This window comes from Lagopus leucura, unplaced genomic scaffold, assembly GCF_019238085.1.
Source record: "Lagopus leucura isolate 7727_CA_CO unplaced genomic scaffold, USGS_WTPT01 Super-Scaffold_739, whole genome shotgun sequence".
NCBI classification, from domain to species: Eukaryota; Metazoa; Chordata; class Aves; order Galliformes; family Phasianidae; genus Lagopus; species Lagopus leucura.
This window is the reverse complement of record NW_024962255.1, coordinates 13,032,736-13,051,419: the sequence shown is the minus strand read 5'-3', so window position 1 is coordinate 13,051,419 and position 18,684 is coordinate 13,032,736. Positions and strand designations below refer to the sequence as shown.

Here is an 18,684-nt window from a genome sequence, read left to right as displayed (position 1 = left end):
AACCTGTTCAGCAAAATCAAAGACAGAAGCAAACAAAAAAAAAGTCAGTTCTGTAAGAACAAATTGAAGTAAAAAAAGAAAACAATCAAAAGGGAAAATAATGTCAATTACTTTAGAGTCATCAGACTCACAAGATTCTCAATGCCACAACTGTTTACAGCAGTGTTCTGTAGGAAACATCTTGCAAAATTCTGGTTTTGCTTGAGCTTCAAGTATACAAAAACTAGGTCATGATATGGATTTAAAAAGATATATGGACAATTTCAATTTATACTTTATTTTCAGAGAGAAAACCAACTCTTCCTAGTATTTTTTCAATTCTTACTGAATTGAATTCTTACTAAATTTAACTAAACATTCAATCTTATTGAATTAAATTCATTTAAATACAAGAAAATGCATGAGAATTTTAATTCTGAAATAAAAGCTCTGCATTTTATTAGATTAAAAGTAGTAAATGTTTTAAGAATGCACTAATCTGCAATTGAAAGTCTTTTAATACATTTATGCAATGAAAACTAAAAATGATTTTTGCATTGAAACAGAAAAATGAAATTAGGCATTGGAACAGGCTATGCATGTAACAGAGAAGTGATGGAGTCACCATCCCTGGAGGTGTTGAAAAAACATGTAGATGTAGCACACAGGGACATGGTTTAACAGCATGTGATGACAGATTGATTGTTGGACTAGATGATATTAGAGTTCTTTTCTAACCTTAACAATTCTGTAAGACCTGCTCCTTCCATATACACCCAAATCTCTTGTTCACAGTGAACTTTGCCAAAGGTGGAGTAGCATTATCATTTAATTTTTTTCCTCCTTTTTCTTTAACTCATGGAATGCAAATATCTGACAGACCAATAAAATTGTTTAATTGCAATGATCAGTTCCATGTTAGAGAATTTTTGACAAATCCTTGACATTTGATTTTAAAAAACAAGAAGACTGGTCTCATTTATTTTTACTGTAACTCTAGATGCCCATCCGCTAACTGAGCCTTTGACCTTCCTTCACAGAATAGGAGGAGGAAAACAGGACAAAGCTTTGGTGGTTCCTAATGTTGTAAATGCTCTGTCAATTAACATAAGCATCATTCGTCTTAAGTGTTAAAAATGAGCATGGAGCTAGGAGACTATTGCATAGTTTCCATCATGAAGTGTATAAATCACTTTCACCAAGCGAAGTAATTACTTGTAGTAGCAGATTTACTGAGGAGCAATAAGGTATGAGGCGATTGAAGGTCCTTCTGTCTCATGATCAACACCAGCCTTTGCAGGGCATATATTTTTGTAACATATTGTTGCCACAGCATAATTAAATGAGGGGAAAGGACATGCAATTCTGTTGGTCCTTTGTGCAGCTATGAATACTTCAATGCTAAGACCTATTAAATGATCACACGGCCTTGTCATCCTCTCCACAACGTCTAGACAAACTGCACTCTGAAGTAATTAGTGCAGTGACCAGTGAAGATCCAAGAGATAGTGCCAAGCAGTGGACTTGGAGAACATTAATAAATTACTGTGTTGGAGCAACAGTAATCACAAGCCAAATAAATGCAGCTGATTCTATTTTGGATGCCCTTTGAGAACTGTAAAGTACTCTGTAAAGTGGTCTGTAAGCAATTATAACAAAGAAACAGAAAAGGTGCTACCTAGAGCTCTCATGTCCCTTTTGAAAGGATGAATTTTTAGAAAGCATCTCCTACGCCATGAAAATAGAGATTTAAAGGCAGTTTCTGAAAAAGAGAAAATCAAACTTCATTGACTTAACAGAGAGGAATACAGAAATTGTTAGTAGTTCATACAATTACACTGGAACTGTGTTGGAAGAAAAGCAATCAACATATCTGAATATGGAAAGATACTCTAAATGAGTAAAAATGGCCAATACACAAAGTTCCAAACAAATATTCTGATTCAAAATTTCACTTTTGGTCTAGTTTGTTCTCTTGACATTTTCTCTTCTCATATGCTGATTCTAAAGCAGCTAAATTAGAAAAGGAACTTAAGAGCATCCTCATCTCTGAGCTTCTGAGGCAATCTTATAATCTGCCTTCTAAAGAAAATCTTGCGATGCTCTTCAAGTCCAACAGATCAGCTATAAATTGGTGTGTGGCTATGGACTATCTGGATACCAGAATTTGGCTAATCAGAGTTAAGAATACAAAACCTATTAAAAAACAATGAGTTTACCTCATAATATTGGAGGCATCCTCAGCATCTGGGTCAGCGCAGTATTTATTGGCAAGAATTAGGCACGCATCTGCTGACTCTATCTGAGACACCAAAAAACACAGCAAACATAAATAGCAACCCCTTTTTCCAACTTTTCATTCATCATAAAGTATTAGAAAGTACAGCACTCCTATCATAGGCACGAATATCAGTTTACAGTACTGACAAAATTTTCAAGATTTTATAGTTGCTGGGCAACAGCTTCACATACACACAGTAATTTTGTGAAGCTTCCTCAGATCAGTTTGGTAGTTTAATTACCTGATTACTACTTTGTAAAAGCAAGAAGGTTTTAACAGATGTTTCTTTTGTAAGGAGGTATTGAATTTTAGACCTCTAAATCCATAAAAAGTTTGTTATATCAGTACACTACACACACAAGTCCTGCAGTTTGTTTGAGAATGTAAGTACTTTCTTGTTAAAGAAAAGAGGAGATGTTTGAACTTATGATTCAGAGAATGAATTTTCACACAGCATGAGTAAAGAATTAATCTGTTCAGAGGACCTCTACATTCCCACAAACCTTAACCCTATTTAACATAATGCATATAAAAAAAATTCTGTTCTGCTGAACTGAGATACAAATTGTGATGGACTACAAAGTGTTAAGCAATTTGAAAGCCAAAATGCATAGAAAACATGATGATAACCTAGAAAGTGCTGATATTGCATTAAAATCTATTTGGCCAAAATAAGTTACATTTTATTTAGAAAAAAGAAAAGAAAAATGAAAAAAAATAAAAAGAGAAAAAGAAAAGAACATGAAATGACACCTTGCCATTTTTTTCCTTTAAACTTCATACTTTTTTAAGAGTATAAAATAATTTACAACGAAGACAACACATATATATCATTTTAACTAATAAGTTTCTTAAGTTGCGTTTTTATCAGGATTCTAGACAATGGGAAAAGGATTTGACAGGTGAAAAATAATTTTCTAATTGTATTGATGAAGACAATAGTATTTTAAGTAATTATAATAAGTATAAATAATAAGTAATTGAGACAACGATCTACTATATCAAACATTAAATAGACATGACTAAAATCCAATGAAAAATTCTTAGAGTTCAATAGAATAGGAAATAATCTATCTTAAGTCATAGTGGTACTGTAGCTTTGTAAATCTAAAGATACAAGGAAAATAATATCTGGAAGGATAAACGTTGTAATTTATTACATAAGCTAATAGAAATGGAAAAACAGTGCTTTGAGTTTACCTGTAGAATGCTACCATTACTTAAATTATTTTTGTTTTAATCAAATAATGCAATGAGTACTTAAGTTGAAGTCAGTTAACAGAACAGAACAGAAGAAATATTACCTTTACTCTTGCCAGGTCATGGGGATTGAGGACTGAACCCTGATAAAATTCCACCTGAGTGAAGTGTCGTTTAAAAAGAGCTTCCAGCTCAAGGTTAGGGGAGATACTGCATTGAGAAGAGGAAGAAAATACAAAAACAAATGAAAAGCCACTTTTTTTCCATAACAGTTTCATTTTCTTCTTTTATTTATAAACTGACTCGTTTATTTATTTTTATTTATTTATACATTTTGCATTTTCACTGCTTTTCCTGTGCTGTGGAAAGAATATACAGTACTTAAACAAATATTACACTGCTTACGCTTCCCTAGAACACCTGGTCTGATTAACTGTGCTCTGAATGCAGAGGTGAATCTAGAAACAGTGATGCAAACATCTGAAAACATCCTCTCTATGGAGGAAGTATTTTCCACAGAACTTTTCTATTAAGGCAACCATCCCCTGCACATACCTACTGCTGGCTAAACAGTTGACTGCAACAAATAAAAGAGGTCAATGGGAAATAATTACAAGCCAGGGAAGGAATCATGAAAGGATCCCTTGATGCCTATATGAGCTGGAATTAAAACAAACCTAATTTTTCTCTGGCTTAATCTCACTTCATTTTGCCATAAACATGACCAAATAGAACAAGTGGATTCAATAGCTACGTAACCACAGCCTGAGAAATTTCTGACGCAAAATGCTAAATTAGTAAGAAAATAAAACAAGTAAACACAAATATTTGCCCATGACAGCACAGGAAAAAACAAAAACATAACAAAAACAAACAAACAAACACCAAAAACAGGCACAAACAAGTAACCAGGTGCTGAACTTTCTTCACATGCATTTGCAGTTTCCCATTTCATGTCACCATGCATTTTCACTGTGGAAATCTGAATCTTCACTTTCCTCTCAAAGTCAATCCCCATTACTACTTAAGAAAGGGGAAATAAGAAACAATGCTGTTCCTCAAGGATAACATGTCTAGTCTAGTTTTAAAGGAATGAATATTTTTAAAAAAAAGTGCAAGAGCTGATTATTAGTTTGTTGAATCATTAGTAATTATAAACTTTTTAATCACTTTCTTTGAAAAGAAGAAAAGTGCAGAACTTGTTGCAAATGCAACTAAATGCAAAATTATCACTTATTCATAGATTTTGGCACATCTAAACAGGTGCTATTCCAGATCAGAAAAGACTACTTACACTGTCACTGTTTTGAGCACATGGCTATTTCTAACAGGTTCTCCCATAGGAAGACTTCATGTTGCATCACTTGCAATGCAGAGGCTGCAACTATCAATGTCCACCTTCAGACACCTTTCCAAATCCCACATAAAAAAATATTTAAGAGACTGTGTCTGTGGGTATATTTGGGTAAAAGAGCAATACCAACTATTATAGTGATGAGAATTTACTTTCTACCTTCACTATCAAGTACTGCGTCATTTTCATATTAAAACTATATTTTCATCTGCATTTTTGTTCTGTAAATATTTTACAATGCAAAATCATTTTTCCTAATGAAATGAAAACAGGTGTTTTCAGATGCCATAATTTCATACCATTCACTGGTTTTCACTACTTTTACTTGTTTTACCAATTGTGCCTGTTTCACTAGAAATATTTGCCACTTAAAAAAACTCTCATGTCTATTTATGAGAACTTTTTTTTTTTTTTTAATTTTGTAATTCCCTTCTCATTTTAGATATGTCTTAAGATATTCTACATCACAACGTATATGACTGGCTCTGAAATCTATTTTCTTGAAATACCCATACTACTGTTCTTAAAAATGGATTATAAAATAACTGCAAAAAACACTCTTTTTCTCAAAATAACTTCTGCCAGTGGAAAAAAAGAAATTGTATACATTAACTTAACAATCACTTGGACATTGGAAAATCCTATATTTTCCCCAAAGGTACATACATTAATTCAATAAGTTTTCATAATATACAAGATGGCTTATTTTGAAAGATTACTCACTTATGCAGAAAGACGATTTCTACGTTGACATCATCCCTATCCTTGTGCAGGAAGTCCTTCAGGAAGTTGGATACGCTTTCAAGTGTTATATGACCACAGACAACTATGTGCCTGTTACAGAAAAATGAGAGTTAATCTTGCAAAGAAAGTAAAACAAGCAAGCAAATAAAGAAGAAAATGGTAATTTATTGCCCAAGAAAGAGAATTAGTTTTCATGATGTCTCTCTAACACCTATTCCATGAACCTAAAAAAGTAAAACATCAATTCCAAAAGAGGTTTTGCAATTCAAAATACATTTACATTCTCACCTGCAAAGACTACAGTCTTTGGTTAAGTGCACATTTAACAAGACACATAATTTATACAGATGTTTATACACCGTATTGATCAGTCCCTTTTAAAATCATATTTCTCTTATTTCACAGATTTTCATCTGCATCTTAAACTTTTCTGCTGAAATTACCAGTTTAAATTTTTGTTTTACGATGTAATAAGGCAATAAATCTCCCTAAAATTATTCTACATTTTTCCATGAAACCAGAGAATTATATCACAGAAGGCAGTGCAAAGCTTGTCAATAAAATCTGTCAGTAAAAGAAGAATCTTTCTCCTATATTAACACCTACATGGCATGTACTTTGAAATAAGAACTTATTATTTGATGCATTATAGAAATGTATCATTCCAGCTTGCACACACTAAGATTTCACATAGGTTCCTTCTGTTTCACGGTTTTTCATTTGTACCAAACAGATTTACCTGAATAGATGACTTGTAAGAGGAAAGCACATGCCTACACACACCTTCTTGAATTATACATTTTAAATAAGAAGCTACTTAGGAAACTGCACAATTCCTGACTTAATGGATCATTGTTCCTTTATCACTGTAAAGCAAAATACATTTTCTGATAAAGATATCCTATGCTGTCTCACAATTTTCTTCATGGAATGAACTTAACCCAACCTTCTTTACCCTTACTATTTTATGATAGACTGTGATTTTTACATGCCTAATACTAATACTTCCAATAATCACATTGCTTACAGAAGACAGACAAGGTGATCCAGTTGCAATTGCTGAACTAAGAGAAAGAAAGCCAGATTCATTATAGTCATATAGTCTATAAACAAATGTTTCAAATGCAAAATTTCACAAAATTGTCCAAATTTTGCTGCCAAATATGAAGCAAAGTATTCTAACAGTAAAAATTAGACTATCCCAGTCACCATTACATAAAAACTATTTTGTGAACAACTGAGTAATAGAGCAATCTCATTGGCTGGAAACAACTAATAATAGGTGGCAGCAATGATTACTAATATAATGGGCCTGCACTTGCTTCATAATTTGGTGCTTGATGTGATGTGTGTGAAAGGTGCATGGAATTCACTGGAAAAAGGATGACACAGAGAAAAGAATAAATCAACAACATGCTCCATATGGTGAACAATAGAAACATTATGTACTGTTACTTTGCAGTGGTTCAGGTCACTAGGAAAATGAAACTGTATTATTCCAGTCCAGTACACTTTATGATATTGTTCTATTAGTACCACCTTTACAAATAGTGTAGGGTAGTTTTAAAGTTTGTTCAGAAATATGATAACCTTGAACTCTCCTTTTATAAGATTTCTTAGTGACATCACTACACTTCATAGGCAGTTTTAGAAACAGTAACTAAAAGAATTGTTTCATTCCTTTTAATAGGCAAGGAATACATAATGACACGAAATTTTAACATGACTTATTACCTTTATTTTATCCTATATATACCTATCTTTTATTGATAAACTAGCTACCTGGACTGTCTGCTTCAGCTTCACCAAAAATTTTGTTCAATTTTTATCTAAGCTTTTCATCTACTGTGTCCAAAATGCAGCTGAGTTCTCAGACTAAACAATCCCTAATTGCTTTTCTGTAATATAAGACAGTAAGTACAATAACAGAAAACAAAACGAAAAAAAAAATATTTTAGTTCATCCCTTTTTAGTACAAAGGGTCCCTCAGAGATTTCATCTGGGACATTTGCAGCTTGGCAAAATTGAAGCAGCCCTTAGGCTGCATAAAACCCTACCTGCATTCCCATTCTGAGCAGTCTTCCTCAGTTTTCCTAAGGGGTTGATCACCTGAGCTGCTGGAACTGTGTGTGCATGCATTGAGTGCACAGTTCAGCCAGAAGATGGTAGATTAGATTCCCTCCTTACCAAATGGATGAAATTCCATCCAATAGATTAAATTTACCAGAAATTCTCAAGTTCAGATTCTGAAAAGATGTTCAAAATCTTAGTACCTTACTAGAGTTAAATTCTGAACAGACTGAGATTGGTACACTACATTACACTAGCTCTCCAGTGCTATTCAGAACTCTTTCTGAATGTGAGCCTATCTAGAGTCAAGAAAATGATAAATAATGGACAGAAAATATGGAGTTGTATTCCTGACACAGCATAGGTTTTCTAATAATACAGATTAAATGGAGTTGGAAAAGACCTCCAGAAGTCATTTACTCAAAACATCTGCTACTAAAAGCAAATGTATTGGGTACAATTATTATTTCTTATGATTCTCATTCACTGTTGTTTCACATAATCTGATCTAGTAAAAATAAAACTTTTTTTATATACATTTGCACATGAGCATCCGTACTAATTCTTTTGAAAGTGTCAGAAGGTATTTTTACCATGTGCACTAATTACTACTCTGATTTTGGGCTACTTTGGTATCAACTCTCGTCCTTGCTGTACAGCCCAAAAAAGCATTCTAAATAGTGATTGCTAAAAAAAACTTTCCTGGTTTTCAAACAATATTTTCTGATGAGATACATTAATTTTTGGTTGAAAATTCCCACAGAAAAACAAGCAAACAAACTCTTTTCACCATAAGTAATATTTTTGCTTAGAAGAAACAGAAAACAGATTTCCTACTTGCCCAGAGAGAGTTATTTGGTGCATAAACTTAGAAAACTTGGAGAGTTTGTATTGTTCCAATCTGTCCTGTGTATGATCTGAAGATTTATAACTTCCTCTGTTTGTGCCAATAATCATTCCCCTTCCAAACACCACCCAGTTATTCCATGCACCAAGTAAAATGGATATCTTCTTTTTATGGCTGGAGTTCTTTGGTAGGAAAATACTACATTAAAAATGTTGATTCTACAGACAGAAATGTCTAAACTTTGCACTTAAGCTTTGTTTATGACAATCCTCAGAAGTATGATATTCTTTTGTTTGTTCTTTAAAAAGGAAATTTAGATTTTTCCCCATTATATTGAAAAACAGGACTCAGGATTTCAGACACTTTTTGCTGTTAAGTAATCAGTAAGACTATGGTTTCTGTGAAGTAACAGTTGTCAGAACAACTGCATCAGAGGTGAAATTGGTTCAATACAACAATGGAAATCCATATTACACAATTCTGATGCTGCAAAAACATTTCACAGAGAATTCAAAGCCTATCAAGGGTATATTCTATCAAGAAAGTGTCAGACTAATCTTATCACATATCCATTTATCACTCTGAAATATTATTAGAGTGACCAAATACAGAAAATTAGTACACTTATGTGACGAAATCTTTTTACAAAGCTGAAATTCTCTACAATATCTATCTTTTTTCCTCACACAGACAGAATGAAACATCATATAAAAAACGATGCCCTTTTTAGCTCCTTATAAAGTAAATAGAATTACTGTCAGAAGACCTCTACCTACCACAAATACAGTTTCACAAAGGAAAAAATGAAATGAGCAAAAGCTAAATCATCTAGAATTCCAACAGGAGATCACTGAGAACACATATTTAATTTGTGTAAATAGCACTGTAAATGAAAACAGAACCACTGAGAATAGGACTCCTCAGAAATGATTTTACATGGTTTTTCCTTCAGAGGACAGAATACTAAATATAAATCTTTAGCTTGTTTTGAAAGAAATTATATCCATTTTTTTGGAACAAGTAAAAAGAACTTTAAAAAACTCAGTGTCACTCATCTGTCATAATAAATCATAACAAATAGAAAATTCTGTTCAGGATTCAGTTAAATACATGGCATTCACTTGTCAAAGAACTGAAGTGTGGTTCTTATTGATCTAGATATCTCTATAACATTATAATATTTATAACAAATAAAAGTGCTCAAATCTCTTTACTGTCTGTCTTCTTAGAGACCTGATCATAACTTCATCTACTGACCATCTAAATCCTTTCTTTTTATACCAGTAGCAGACAGCCATGGTTGAAATCAATGGGTTATTCTAAAGTCTAACAGTATTCATTAACAAATTATTGGCATCAGTCACTTTGTCTTCCTAATAAAAATCACTTCCTAATAGATTTTTCATCAATAATAATCAATGTCAACACAGTCTGTACATATTATCTTTTCTATTATATCAATGGAATGTATTCTTTAAATGTTCCCGTGTACAATACATTTCTAGCTGCTTGTGATTTTATTATTTATCTGTTACTATTCAAGATAATACTAATTCAATTCAATTACATGAAAACTCTACACATACTCATATATCTCTCCCCTATTATGCAGTATACATAATACAACAACACAATTCTTATTTTAAACACAATTCTTATTTTAAAAGAAACTTCTCAGACTAACATAAATAGATTTTACAGTACTGTAGTCATGATTTGATATATTTCTTTTCTTCCCAGAAGACTTCATGGACCTCTAAGACTAATATATCATTCATCAACTTTAGGACCAAAGGGAAAAAAAAAAACTTTGTGTGTGTGTGTGTGTGTACACGTATGTGTGTACATGTGTGTGCACGTGCGTGTGTTTGCTTTTTGTTTCTATCTGATGCAGATATTAGCTTTCTATTTGACCAATACATGCATAAGGAATCAAGAATGAATCATTTCCATTTCTTAAACTCAAAATTGTTAGTGTGCCCAAAAAAGATACAGCCACATAAAAGACATCTTGATCAGTTGTGAATTATGACAGCTAGAAAACTATAGCAAACACACATACATATTCGAGTTTCAGTCCTGTTCAGTGAATATTTGTGATATATATATTTGTGATATGTGTTATAGTGTCATTTGCACTACTTAAATGCTCGAATGTGTTTTTTTCTGAAAAACAGCAAAATAATAGACTGATGCAGGTCCTCAAATATTTTTTGTCCAAGTAATACTTTAACTAGAGAACACGCTAACAGACAGAGCGCATTAAATTCTGGAAAATTGTACATTCCTTTCTTTAAACTGGATTTTAGAGTATGCATCTCCATATGTTTGCAATAGTATGTTCTTCTAAGGGATTCCCCATGAACTTCTTTATTTCAACTTCCCTGTTCATTTACAGCTAATTAAGTTTATCTTACACTGCTATGATCTAAGGGATGGTGCAAAACGTGGCTATAAAGCAAATTAAAAAAGAAAAGTTAATATTCTTAGCTTGATGTCTACCTATAAAACTGAAATAGTAAGAAAATAGCGATTTGTTTCTGCCAGGATCTGGATTATATAGATGGCTTCCACTATAGCTTAAGGTGAAGAAACTATTCTTTCATTCAGTCTTGATGGTACTATTATCCTCATCTAGAATTCTTCTACTTCTGTAGAAAAACACAACATACCTACATAAAAATAAGAATGCACAATCTACTATAAATAGAAGTAAAAACTATTAAATGCAATAGCATACATCAGATCCATACTAGAAAGCTTGTAATGCAACACAAGTGTAAATGACATCTTCATTATTCGTGTATCAACTGCAAACGAGCTTCTTTCTTGTATTGTTTTGTGCAGCAGATATCACATGTATTTATTACATTGTAATTTGGAAATTTACTGAAAATATTTTGTCTCAAATAAACTGCTTTCTATGTCATTATTCATTTTCAAAGTTGCCTTATGGGTTTTTTAATGTTCAATGAGTCAAAGAGCTATTAAATTCTTTTTAGATAATACAGAATGTACCAAAGTCTAATATTTTTAAGCACTTCATTCATGACCAGAGCTAATGGTCATTTCTTTCAATTGAAATCACCACAAAATGTAATTGCTAACTTTGTGGAAGAACAAAAACAAGTCATATTTCACTAAAACTTGCTTATTATTTCACCACCTCTGCCATCTCATGTTGCCTTCACTGCAGTTTTCACAATGAAACATGGTATATCAGCAATTTATATACTAGACTCAGTCTTTGTTGGGACATAAATTCATAAATTGGACAGAAACTATTACTTTGAAATGAAACCCAAAAGCCTTTTTTAAAATTTAGGCAGAGAAAAGGAAAAAAGTTGAATTTAGTATATTCTTAACTAGAAATATTATTGCTATTAAAAATTATTGCTATTATTCAGGAACAGAAGATGATTTGAGAACTAGATGCACTTCAGGGGAAAAAAAGTCAAAATATTATTATATCTCAATTCCCACACTCCTTTCCTTGCTTTCACAAAAATTGATACAGTTTAATAAGTATGCAAAATTGAGGAAAAGATTGTCCTATTAGTCCTATCTGTCAGTCTATTTAACACTCATCAGAGTGAAACTTCACTAAGTGAGACTTCATTTGAAACAGTGGAATCAGAAGAATGGCTAGCAGATGTGAAAGCGAGACACTGCTGGGGATCATAATGCAATCCATGTCACATTCTCCTATTACAGTCTCATCCCACTGGAAAATAGTATCTTACATACTGCATCAAACAATTTAATATAATAATATTATGTCACTTTCTTTGGAGCTATGTCTCTCATTACTGCAGCAAATGGACCTTTGCCAGAGTATCTGGATAAGTCTTTAAAAAAAAATGTTCTAATTCTTAATCAAAGTCAAATGTCTAATGAATCCAAGATGGTCTGTCAAGTTAAATTATCTGTTTGTCTTTCTGTTTACCATATCTATCTGTCTACAGTTTTTATTTTCCTCTGTGAAGTTTAGTTATTGAATCCCATGTTTCCTTCTGGAAGGAATCTCTAACAGATGATTCTTCCCATTGATATGCTGATGATTTGCTAATTTATGGCTTGTAAATTTAAGAAATCTGAAGAAATGTCTGGGAAGCAAAGTAGACCATGAGAGAAGAGAAACAGGAGATTTTAATAGCTTATACAGTAAGGACTGTGATTTCATTAAATTGCCATTTTTAATTTTTATCTATAGTAATGTCTTACAATTATTTATATATATATAAACTCAACAAATCTTAGCACATATATTAAGTTACTATTAAGAAAATGTACACATAGAAAGTAATTATAAAAATCCCCCTCTCTTTGTCTATATCTATTCATGTGAAGCCATGTTTTACTCACTCCCCTCATAAAGAGTTTTAAATGGAGGTTTGCATATAAGAGGCAAAAACAACTTAGCCCATGCAATTAATATGTAATTATTCAATGCAGAAGAAAGACTGAAAAAAATCATTGCATCATCCAGTCCCTCTTACAGTCCATCAGTATGCAAATATTCTATTCATGTCTTCTTAAGCTTTGTGTAAGCTAACTTACAATAAGCAACTGTTTTCAAATGGAAAACAATTAACAGAACTAAAATCCAGCCTGATTACATGAACACATGAATAGAGAAATGAAAAAACTAATTATGATAAATCTTGAATCTCAAATAAACATGTGAATCTGGAGCAAAAGGTTAATAATTAATTACCAGAGGTAAAACAGATCTAAACCTGAATCTAAGAAAATCTCAGAACAGAAAATCCCAGACTGGGATAGTATGAAGGTTAAGAATAAATAAATGATTTTTTTTGCACAAAAGAAATAACAGATTATTTTGTAAATTCTGTTTTGTCTAGTACTGAAAGTATATGTTCTGAACATCACAAAAGTTCACCTGCAGAATTTTAGTAATCTGAAAACCAAATGTTTCTTGAAGAAAATCTCAATCTAAAAAGCTTGAACTTTATAGAGAAGTTGGTTGAAGCACTTCAGAAAAACATCCAGAGCCCAAGTGATCACCACCTCCTCCAGACTTCCAGATCTATGCGTACATGAACTAACCAGTAAGCTAATTTCTCAGTCCAAAAATAATAGTTTATCAGCACAATGAAATTTATGCTTTTCTTCCTCTTATAATACTTCATGTGAAAATGATGCACTGAATAGTATTTCAGGAGCTCTACAAACAGGTAATGGAAAGAATTCGGTCAGAATAAGTGAACCTGAGAGTCTTAGAGAGAAAATATGCAGATAACGTGTAGGGAGCCAAGCAACAGTCTCAAAATTATTCAGAACAATGGCATAGGGAAATATCACTAACACTCAAGCTATAAGTCATTTCAATTTGCAGCTTATGAAAACAAATGTAAAAGAAAAAAAAAAAGCCCAAGTACTTTATATATAAAAAATAGATATTATTTTCTAAACAAATGTCTAAATTAGACTTTTGTAGACCTTTCATAATATTGTGATTTCTTCTTCCTGCACCTTGCTATGTTATATCTAGTGCTTATCTCCAGTAATTTGTCATTAAAAAATGGTTCATTTGCTCTTAATAATACAAGTTTTTCACTAGTTTACTGAGTGTTAATTTCCTCACCCTCTACAGTAGTCAATAACTAAGCTATATATTCAAGTGTGATATTTAATACTTAATTTTAAATCTTCAATATTTAATTCAATTTACTAGTTTTCTATAACCACATTTATGATGTTTATGATATTCTATCATCGTTGACTAATAAACATATATTCAGGAAAAGTGAAAAATAGATTATCTGAATATAACTTTTTCTCAAGTATCATTTAATTATTTATTCCTTGGTTCTCTAGCATGTTTCCCAAAGTTTGAGTAAGATATGCCCTATGGAATACCACAGACATTTTTAAGAGTGATGACATTATGCTTGATGATGAACAGATTCATAAGAATTTAAACCTCATTATAAATTTCTATTCTGCATTTTAAAATTATTTGTAATTTTCAGAAAACATTTTTCACATGAGACTCATTTAAAGACTCCAAGACTCATTTAAGTCTCGCAAAAAATCTTTCAGGTAGTTACTAGTCAATTAATAATAGAAATATTGTATCAGTAGAACATTAACTAATAAATGAAGAACAGAGGTAACATCTGCTTTGCAAAAGATATAAAGTCATGCACTAGAGTATTCATTTATGAAGATGAACTGTAATGAAAAGTGGCATGGAATATACTGCTGATTTGATAAAGAAAAAAAATTATATGATAAAAGAAAAATTAAAACTTCACTAAGATACTTCTTAGCAATATAAATAAATATTTTTGTAGCAATGATAGTTCCTTATGCCTGAATTTTATTTTCCAATTACATCTTAGATATTTTTTAATATCAAAATGTTTTCTTGTCTTTACAAGCTTAGAATCTAATCTTCTCTGTATCATTTGTACTTGGCGACTGTAGACGGAAAAAAATTGTTTGTTGTTCATAGAACTAAACTCAGTAAGATTTTTTTTCTCATCTACTGATCATCAATTTAGTGTATCAGGGTACACTGTAAATACAGAGTTTCCTGGTGAAGTGAGCTGTGATTTGTAGCAAATCATTATTAGCACTAATTTTGTTACTTATGGAACATCTCATTGCTTACAGGTCTAATATTCAAGAAAAGGATTAGTATCTTTTTGGAGTAACTTCTCATTTATTTAATTTTTCTAGGTTGAGACTGTGTCAATTCATCATCAAATGTACATATTTGGTCTTGGCCACACTTCCTATTGATATAATAGTATGTATTTTACTGTTTATACGTCGGAGGATTTTTGTTGGTTTAACAGGCAAAAAAAAAATTCCCGCTTTGTGTTCTTCAAGACCTTGCAAATCTCATCACAGGAATACCTTATAAAGTAGATATTAAAAAAAAAAAAAAAAAAAAAAAATCCATATGGATTTCTGAAACAAAGCTATCTAGTAAATTTAATCAGTGATAATTGCAAACTGGATATAAACTACCTCAGTTTCTCAACTCTGTATGTCTCATCTAAGAGAGTAGAATGTTTCTTTAGTGTGTAAAACATTTCCTGTATAGTTAATGAGCCTTTCCATGACCTTACTGGCTGAAAAACAAAATGAAATGTGAAATAAAAAATATCTTTTTTATTTATTTTTTTCTTTAGTAAGAGAAATCTATACAAATACTTCTTACACATACACTCCAGCTGCTTCAACAGTTAAAAGTCTTTACCAATGCTTTCCTTGTAGTAAAGCCATGTAGTACGATCCTTAAGAGGTACACAATCATATGTTAATTTTAACTTCCTATCTAAATTTTTGGTGGTAGTATAGAAGCATGTTATTCCACAGACATAATTCACAAGGACATGTGCATAAACATTTATAGAAATGCTACAAAGCAGATTGCATATAGTTATCTATTTTGGAGAAAGAACTAAAAGTATACACATCTGCTATTTTAAGTGTTGAAGCAGTATCTTTCAACAAAATTTACCTCCCTTCATTTTGTACTTGCATTTAATTTTATCTGGAAACTTTCTGACATTAGAACTAGAACAAATGTAGTTTCCCATTATGTATGCTGCCAGAATCTATGCTTGGTTGCTCAACTAAAGAGCTTATATTGCTAATTACTACCACATGCCCAAATCCCAAGCAGAGGAAAGCTTATTGGTTCTGACAATCCATTCTCTCAACACTGAATTCCAAATGAAAACTTAAATTTTGGCCAAACATAACATTTCATCAATCTTGTTCTACTGACTGCAAAAGCAACATCAAAAAAAGGATTACTAATAGCTTTTTACTGTGCAGTTCCCAAGTTTAGATTCTTTGATGAAAGACCCACACAAGCAAAAGACTTCTTTATACTACTCAGTAATTAATATTTGAACCAGAAAACAATGCATTAAGTAAATCGAACATTTTGCATGCTGATGACAGAGCTGTTTCAATTGAGAAGTTATATGGGCAGTAGAGATCTGCAGAATAAGCACTGAGTGAGCTAAAAAAAAGACAGTTTATAAAAAGACAAAAAAGAAAAGGAGAGAAAACAAAATGAAGCACGCCCCAAAGCTAGCAGGAAGTCTTTGAACAGGAATTGAGGTTTTCAGGATGTGGGATTCTGACTGAAGATCAAGTCCTAGTTTAGAGGCAACTGAGCAATGCTGGGTACTAGTGACAATGTAGAAAGTGAGAGACTAGAACTCTGTATTTAAAATGGTTTTTAAAATATATTCACCTCTTGTAACTCTTTTGGAGTTACAAGAGTGAAAAATGAGGTGCAAATTCTGTATTTGAAAATCCTCTTCTTAGAAAACAAAGTATGAACACAAACATGAAACTGAGTAAGTCTCTGTCACAAATAAACATTTTGGGAACTGACAGAAATAAATGAAGACTTTTTTTTTCATCTTTATAAATGAATTATGATGTATGTTTCCAGTATTAGATTTTGCAGTAAAAAATAACTTTAGACACTGGATGGTACCTTAAAAATGGAAAGCCTGAAGTTGTCATTTACGAGTCATTATGACTATTATTGAATATGTAACAGTATTAGAATAAAACAAATATCGTTCTTCGACCCAGTGATTTAAACCAGTACTCTCAAATTAGTTCTTTGGGGCAAATGTAGTCTTTCTTCTCTACAAGGAGAAGAAATAATTTGATGAAATCATGATTTACGTCTGTAAAATCATGCATGGGAGATAACTTAGGGTGAACAAGGTGAAAACCCTTTCTGCTTGAAGTATGGAAAAGAACAAATTAGATAATTTCCTAAAGTTCCTTCTTTTTGTTCTATGGAAAGGATTTTATATAATTAGTCTTTTGTGGTAAATACATATATCTGCTAGAGAATTTCACAAACATATGTAATGAAACAGAAGATGGCAACATTAATGGTGATAAAAATAAAATAATATATCTGCGTTTACGTCTGATTTATTGAAGGCCAGATCTCAGATCTAGATGTTGGGACTGCCAGAAAAAGACGTTTTTAACTTGGTCATGAAAACAAGCAGACTTTCAACAGAAATGTAATGGGTTGAAACGGTCTAATAAAAACTACCTGTTGCTACCAAACAAAATGATTACTTTTTATTTTCATTTTTTTCCCACGCTACATTGATACTAAGGATAATACTTCCTCTTCTTTACAGTGGTTGTGGAAGAAAATAATTTTAAAACTCTTGGTCATACATTCATAAAACCACTATTTTTTGCAATATTCATATGCAATCAATAGGAGCTGCTTGAGATCCGCATCTGTTATTTGAACAATAACAATCAGTATTATCAATTGTCTCAGACAGTTGTGGAATAATCCAATTGACATAAATATCTCATTTTTCACTCCAGCAAACTGAAGTTATCTAAAGAACTGATTTTCTCCAAAATCACATTAAATTACCATTGTGACTTAGTTAAGAGATCACCAAATAATTAAGCGATGCTCAAAAATGTGAAGGGATGTTAATCTCTTTCCAGAAGCTAGCTGCATATGCAAAAGCAAGATATTTATTTATTCATTTATTTATTTTTTCAATTTATATCAGTGTAGTCCTAATGGTATCCAGGTTCTCTTGAAGCAGGAACATAATGTTGTGACTTGTACCGTAGCATTAGCCCAGGTCTCTAACTATAGTGTGACAGTTCTCCAGTGGTAACATCTGAAGTCAAGCAATACAGCTTTTTAAGCTGCAGGTCAGCTATTACCACCTTCAGGGTATCTTTAAAGTCACACAACCACACCTGGTCTTTTTTGACTTACTTTCTGCCTCGGGTTGAGTTAAAAGTCCCGCCGTATTTCTTCCGATTAAGGATGAGAGCAGCAATTTCTGGCACGTAGCGAGCAAACATTGCCTACATGCATGAAACAAAAACACAAAAAAAAAAAAAAAGAAAATGGCATGCAGAGAGTGTTCTACTGCAGCAGAGGCAGCAGAGCCTCTTGGGATACTTACTTTCTTCCACTAACCGCACTATAGGAACCACCATATTTCTTGCGGTTTCCTATTAACTCTATGATTTCAGGGACGTAGCTGGCAAACATGGCCTAAGAAGAAGACAGGAGACAGAAGAAAAGACTAAAAAGATAGGCCAAAGAAAGGGGGATGATGAATATTTTCAAGAGATAAATATTTTTAAGATCTGAAAATGCAAAAGAATTAGATCTACAAAGGTGTTTAAAAAGAAAATTTT

The 18,684-nt window shown here is 32.2% G+C and overlaps 1 protein-coding gene across 5 annotated transcripts in view; it reads right to left on the bottom strand.

Annotated features, from left to right (window-relative positions):
* KCNMA1 (potassium calcium-activated channel subfamily M alpha 1) overlaps nucleotides 1-18,684 on the bottom strand; it is a 431,920-nt gene that overhangs the window by 123,201 nt on the left and 290,035 nt on the right. For all 5 annotated transcript variants that reach the window (XM_042863223.1, XM_042863224.1, XM_042863220.1 and 2 more), the window contains 4 exons: nucleotides 18,447-18,538; nucleotides 5,538-5,648; nucleotides 3,565-3,670; nucleotides 2,199-2,281 (listed from right to left, as the gene is read on the bottom strand). In XM_042863223.1, the coding sequence (XP_042719157.1) occupies nucleotides 2,199-2,281; nucleotides 3,565-3,670; nucleotides 5,538-5,648; nucleotides 18,447-18,538 (392 nt within the window). The remainder of the gene's footprint in view (nucleotides 1-2,198; nucleotides 2,282-3,564; nucleotides 3,671-5,537; nucleotides 5,649-18,446; nucleotides 18,539-18,684) is intronic.